This window comes from Morus notabilis, unplaced genomic scaffold (assembly GCF_000414095.1).
Source record: "Morus notabilis unplaced genomic scaffold, ASM41409v2 Scaffold466, whole genome shotgun sequence".
Taxonomy (NCBI): Eukaryota; Viridiplantae; Streptophyta; class Magnoliopsida; order Rosales; family Moraceae; genus Morus; species Morus notabilis.
The window spans coordinates 252,182-258,792 of record NW_010358624.1 but is presented as its reverse complement, the minus strand read 5'-3'; the positions used below and the strand labels follow the sequence as shown (position 1 = coordinate 258,792).

Below are 6,611 nucleotides of genomic sequence, written 5' to 3'. Positions count from 1 at the left end.
AGACGTCAATTAATAAACAGCAAAAATTATGGGCAGTTGTTCATTAATTGATTCGTTAGCCATTTACGATGATTTTCAAATTTAAGATCATATTTGTCTGATCTGAAAGTTCGGAGTTCAAGTTGCCCAATGTGCACAAGTTAAGGGTGCACCTCCGCAAAGAAAACCATGCCATAATACTCATTTACGAAATCCGGTAACAAATCTCTGGATTCCGGCAAAATCAGGCACTATGTTTACATTACAAAAACAATCCCCAGCATCAGTTTCCATGTACTCAACAAGATGCTTGCATTGCTGCTCACCATTTGTCTGCAAATTGATAGAAATGAAAAGGAGACGAGATTATAATAAGCAATGGCAATACTAGAAGATGACTGCGCATTTTAGCATGATTGAGCAAATAAAGAACTTTTCAAATGTACCTTGTTCAAAAACATCTAGAGTTTTTCCTTTCTTCCAACACAACTTTTCTATTATCTACAGTTGAGTTGGAAAAAAGAAAAAAAACATTTAACTTTGTGGTCAAATAATCCTGCAAGTTGTCCGGAGGCTCAACGAGCAATCAAAAAAAACATCTGGTGGATGTAACTTTTCAATACTAATTGACCCAAGAAATTCTTAACCATGCCATAAACCGAAAGAACATATATATTAAGTACGAATATTATTCATTTCTTATACATCTTTGCATCTGCATAAGGAAAAAAAGTGCAGATTCAGAGAGCAGAACAATGTAATGCCAGGCTAGAGTTATTATATAACAAAATCAGGGGCACACCTATTTTATGCAAACATCAAACAACTTCGAAGTTCTCACCGAGGACTTTCAACTAAAATAATGATCAAAGAATCATCATTAAGCACAAAGCTTAAAGCACCAAATAAAATCATCATACACATATTCGTTAACAGAATTTTTATTTTATGACCACTAATTTTGGCTAATTATAGATTCTTTATGCAATCAAGGTTTTTTTATTTCCAAGAAAACAGAGATTATGTTACCTCAAAAGCGAAAAATCCACCAGACTTCAACATCGAACCTGCCCCTTTGCAAAGGCGTAAGAGGTCATCCATGCCATTAACACCACCATCTAATGCAATTCTTGGTTCATGCCTGCCCACTTCTGCTTGTAGCCCAGAAATATTGTCACTTGGGATGTAAGGCGGATTACTTACAATCCCTGCAACTTTACCTTCCAGATCCTTCAATGGTTCGAACCAAGATCCTTGCCGTAACTCAACTACATCCTAATTGAAAATAGAAAGGTAAAGCTTGAGCATGTAACAGTCAAAGAATCATGTTTCTTTCAAGTACCAGGGAACAGAAAGGAACTCTCCTAATTTGCAAGTTTTTCATTATTCTCTATGGAAAAACAAAATAATGAGAATTGGAGTTGGGGGTTTTAAACTTTTTGTGGAAAAGAGAAAAGGGAAGTGTGCATGGAAATATCAAACGTATTAAAAAATCATATCATACAAAATAATATCTTGGTGCCAACAATACTGTTGAATTTACCACACCTTCTCTTTGATTTGCTTTTTATCTCACAAACAGACACACACTAAACTAAAAACCATAATTTTTTATTCATTATTTTAATAGAACAAAGAAAGGGCCACCAAAATCAATTTTTGAAGCAAATGAAAAATCAAACGCTAATAAATTTCAGAGAATGTAATCTCTAAAACGACTGACCTGCAGACCATACCTCTGCACATTGAAAGCCGCCACAGAAAGCGCCAAAGGGCTTAAATCTGTTGCAATGGCTCTTCCCAAACTCTCTAACATCATCCCAACTCCAATAGCAATTGCACCACTCCCAGTCCCCAAATCCACCCACAATCCTTCTCTCAATCCTTCGTTATCTGAAACTACATCGGCAACCAAATCAACAATCTGCTCGGTCTCGGGCCTCGGTATCAGAACCCCTTCTTGAACACACAACACCAAGTCCCTCCAATGCTCACACCCAACAATGTACTGAAAAGGTCTCCTCTCTTCAATCCTCTCCTTCCACAGCTTGTAAAGCTCGTCCAAGCTCACCCTTATTCCTACATTTCTGTCACACTTTTCGCTATGCATTAGCAGAGACACTGCTCGATCTTCTGTCACATCGTCCACGAGCCACTTGAGCTCTCTGCGTAAGAGGCTGGAGTCTGGGCCATTGTCTACATCCTCAAATGTGGTTCCCACAGAGGAAGCAAGACTTTTTGCCCACTCGTACCATTTGCACAGGTCCAACATGGCGACCATGTGCGTGGACGGCCTAAGAAAGAGTGGCATTCGAGGTTTTATATAGGCAAGTGGTGGTGGTGGTGATTTTACAGAAGAGCAAACGGATTGGTGGAGGTTGCGGAAAAGAGGTGGCTTAATAAACATGGTGAAATTTGACATGCCAAAGGCACTTATTAAACTTAGCTTCATGGCTTAGGGAGAATTTTTTTAATTTAATTTAATTTTTTTTTAATTCTATGTCTAAATTTTATACTCTAATTTTCATGCCTAGATAAGATAAACTCAAACCCACCTCCGTTCTTTGTCCATAAAACTTGATGTCACCTCTGAAAATACAATTTGTGTCCCCCCCAAAAAAAAAAAAAAAAAAAAAAAAAAAAAAAAAAAAGACAAAGGAAATTACTATCGACGAAATGACCATCCACATAAAGATGTTCAAATTAGACACTCATTTTCTTCCATACCAAAGGAAACTCCAAGTCCCATATCACATTTTGCACTAATTTTTACTTCTCGAAAGGATTTTTTGAGCAGAAAAAGGTTGAACAAGCTCTAAAAAATTCCCATGTTTATCAGAGCCACAAAAAAAAAAAAAAAATCTGTGCCTTTCGAGGTAAATTCAAAGCTACACACAGAAAATCAAAAATCAAAACTTTTCGGTCAATCACGACCTTATTTACGACTAAATTTTGTATTATCCACAAGCAGTAAAAGAAGTTGAGCCCACTATTAAACTTCGAATAAATTAAATTGATACTTTGAAAAAAAAAAACAATAAATAAAATCGAAGCTTCAGAAGAAGAATTTTAGAGAAACAAACCAAACAAAATGTGTGTGTCAATATGTATATATATATATATATATATACATATTTCAAAATGCTCAGAAGAAAATGGAAAGAAGCGGAAAGAGGAAATGAACTAACCTGTTCAGCGGCGAAGGTGGAGAAGAAGGTTTTGGCGGTTGGGGAGGAGGAGACTCTCACACCAAAACTTCCAACATAACACAATATACATACATAGGGCCGTTTGGGTTTTTTTTACCCCCTTTTTTGTTTTTTTTTTTTTTTTTTTTTTTTTTTTTTTTTTTTTATAAATTTAAGAAGTTAATTTGGTAAATCTTATTTTATCCGGTAGTTTCTACAATTAGTGTCAAATAACAAAATTTAAAAAGCATATTATGAAATACTCTTACGCAGCAATTTCTATTTTTATTATCTAAATTTATAAAGATAATCTTAATAATAAAATTTAATTTTTAATTTACTTATTTTATTTTTACGTACCAAATTAAAAAATATTTTAAAATAGTTATTTAAAAATTGAAAACTTTTAACAAGTATACTAAGCTAATTTTTTTTTTCAAATACTTTTAGTAATTATTAAAATGTTTAAACTAACAACAATAAATAAGAAATTTTTAGTAGATGAATAATTTTTTGCTATTAATAATTATTTTTAAGAAATATTTTAATTAATAAAATTAAAATTAAAATTTTATATTTTGAAATTGCCATAAAAATAAAATTAACTACATAATACTAAAGTATGGTTTTTTTTTTTTTGTCATGTCCATAACAATTCTTTATACAGTTTACTAAATACCTAAACTTCTTCTTCTCGCATTTACAACAGTTTTGTAAAAATATTTACTAAACACTAATACTAACAACATAACAACAATAAAATTTTTTAACAACACAATAATGTTAAGCTGCCCGTATAATAGTTTAGCCAAAAAAAGAAAAAGTAAATTAAATCGGATTTGATTGGACTCCAAGAAAAAAAATATTTACATAGAGACCCATTTAATAAAATTATTTTGGCAAGGCGATCAGTAAGAAAAAAGTATTTATTAGTGTCATATTGAAAAATATTATTTAAGTAGGAGTACATTTGGGAATATATATTTCAACATAGCAAATTAGAAAAGAAATAAGAAAACATAAATAAAAAATGACTGGAAATGCATTAATTCTCGTAACCATTTTTTTAAGATCATAAATCATTTTTTTTTCCCAAAATAAATTCCTCAATAAGTACGGGCACTTTAACATTAATTCTTGTAACCATTTTTTAATATAATTATCAAAAAAGATCCTTTAAAAGTAGCTTGTTGCAGCCATTCCTCCTATATTTTTCCTCTTTTTTTTTTCCCTCTATTTTCTCTATATATTATTGATTACCCTATTATTTCCTCCTTTTCTTACTCTGAATCACTATTGCATTTTTTTTATCATTATAGTGAAACTCGAGAACTCATACAGCCTACAAATTACAATCAAACCTCTGTAAATTTATATGTCCCTATTTTTATTTATTTTCTTGCACTTTATTTATTGTGATTACGTTACTGATCGTCCAAAAGCAGTCATTGACTCCTAAATTGCAGATTTCACCCTATACAACTATCATTATAGGTCCAACTAATAGTTTAAATTTCTAAAATATCTTAATTTTTCCTTTAATTAAGTAAGAAAAAGAAAAAAATAAAATATGAAATTAAGGGGTTATTCTTTTGCATTTTTGAGTTAAGGTGATTTGAGTGATGATCTTGAGTTAAGTTCGAGTTATAGCTTGAGTTGAAATTGTAACTTGAGTTTGTGTTTAGAAGTGCACATTTGAGTTATGATTTGAATTGAGAATCTATTTTGTGTTTGTGTTTAGGTGGGTCAAAACTTAAATTTGTATTTAGATAGTATTTTAATAAAAACTCAATGGTGATGAAAAATTTAATAGGGTATATGGGTATTATTCGTCTTTTCATTGTGAATGCATAGAAATAAAAATCATCTCAATCAGAATTAAAACGAAAAAGTTATGACATTTTTAAGAATAGAAAAAATATTGTTCATTAACTTGAGTTCAAGTTTATGAACTCGAGTTGAAGGGGAAACTTGAACTCGAGTTCAAACTCAAATTTTATAAAAAAACATGAACTTAAATAAAGTTATAACTCGAGCTCAAATTTTTTCTGAATTTCGTTGCAAAAAAACAACCCTAAATTGTCGGAAATGTGATTTGAAAACGTTCTCAACTTTTAAACGAGGCATTATGAGAGGAAACACATAAATACATATTAAACTCAAAATAAAAGAGGATTATTAATTGCTTTACAATTGCTCCAACCACATATTGATCGATTTATCTTCACTAATTTGATGCCTGAATTGGAGTTTGCAAGACAATATATACTCGTCTACGGCCTCGAATTAGGGTTTGCAAGACAATGGTACTCGTCTATGATATTCTGCAAGTGCCCACAATGGAAAAATATTTCTGTTTGCTGCATAATGTAGCATACAGTTCATCTTGAAAGCTCCTGTTATTTCCTGCCCATCAATTATCAGTTTTAGACAGTTAAAAACTAATTAGACAATTTATAGACTAATAAATTTCACTATAGTTCAGGAAAAAAAAAAAAAAAAGAAAACAAAATCACTATGAAAGAGAGACATTTATGACCGTGTTTGGAATTGATCCCGTTTTTATTTTTTTCACGTTTTTTTGAGAAAGAAAAAATAAAAACGTTTTTAAAACGGCATTTGACGTAATAAAGACAAAAAACAGAAATGAAAATGATTTTTTGATTCAGTGTAAAATGAGAGAGAAATGAAAAATGACTTTTAATCGTTTTTCATTTTTTGTTTTCATTTTCTCTTCTCTCGAGCAGAGAGAGAGAGAGAAAGAGAGACATTAATGTGTTTTTTTACACTAAAAAAATCTTTTGACAAAATTACCAAACGCATTTTTAAAAATAATTTATGTCTGAGATTGAAAACGTTTTCATTTTCATTTTCATATAAAAAATAAAATTATTTTGGAACGAGTTTTAAACGCGCACTATATATACCTGTTGTGGAAAATCACCATTTTCCATCTGAGAATTGATAATCAGTTTTGCTGCGCGGTGAAGAGGCGTTGGGTCTCTTTCTGCTTGTCCAGCATGTATGAGACCCATCATAGCCCATGCTGTATGCACTAGATTTGATCGATTTTCTGGAAGTGCCACATATTCCTGCATTATATATATAAGAAAAACATATATTCATACAAATTTGTAAAGGAGCTACATCTAGATATTAACTTAATTGAAATACACACATATGGATTTTTGCTGTTATTGGTCCATGTACTTTTCACAAAGTCATATTGGTCTTTGAACTTCTTTTTGACAGAGTGATTCTTAAATTAAGTTTTTTTTTTTTTGGCAGTTCTGGTCCCTAACTCTTGAATTAACAATGGAATTTTAACATTTAGTGAAGGTAATCAAGCTATCATGCTATGAAAACGTGATTGACTATGTTAAATTCTAATATCCATGATCAATTGATCATGTTTCAAAACCAAATTATTATTAAAAAAAAAAA

The 6,611-nt window shown here is 31.2% G+C and overlaps 2 protein-coding genes across 3 annotated transcripts in view; both read right to left on the bottom strand.

The window, feature by feature from the left end:
• Positions 1-3,221, bottom strand: LOC21394598 (release factor glutamine methyltransferase). 2 transcript variants are annotated; one of them, XM_024162172.1, is made up of 5 exons: positions 3,168-3,221; positions 1,703-2,568; positions 1,009-1,254; positions 426-480; positions 232-312 (listed from the first exon to the last, which is right to left on the bottom strand). In XM_024162172.1, the coding sequence occupies exons 2-5, from the start codon at positions 2,429-2,431 to the stop codon at positions 302-304; spliced, it is 1,041 nt and encodes a 346-aa protein (XP_024017940.1). In that variant the 5' UTR covers positions 2,432-2,568; positions 3,168-3,221; the 3' UTR covers positions 232-301. The 2 variants fall into 2 exon arrangements, with proteins under 2 accessions (XP_010091129.1, XP_024017940.1); XM_010092827.2 differs by lacking the exon at positions 426-480 and having other exon boundaries at positions 1-312.
• A 2,232-nt stretch (positions 3,222-5,453) lies between these two features.
• Positions 5,454-6,611, bottom strand: part of LOC21394597 (beta-amyrin synthase) — a 12,992-nt gene continuing 11,834 nt past the window's right edge. The window contains exons 15-16 of the mRNA XM_024162158.1: positions 6,095-6,259; positions 5,454-5,573 (exon numbers count right to left, since the gene is read on the bottom strand). Of these exons, the coding sequence (XP_024017926.1) occupies positions 5,454-5,573; positions 6,095-6,259 (285 nt within the window). The remainder of the gene's footprint in view (positions 5,574-6,094; positions 6,260-6,611) is intronic.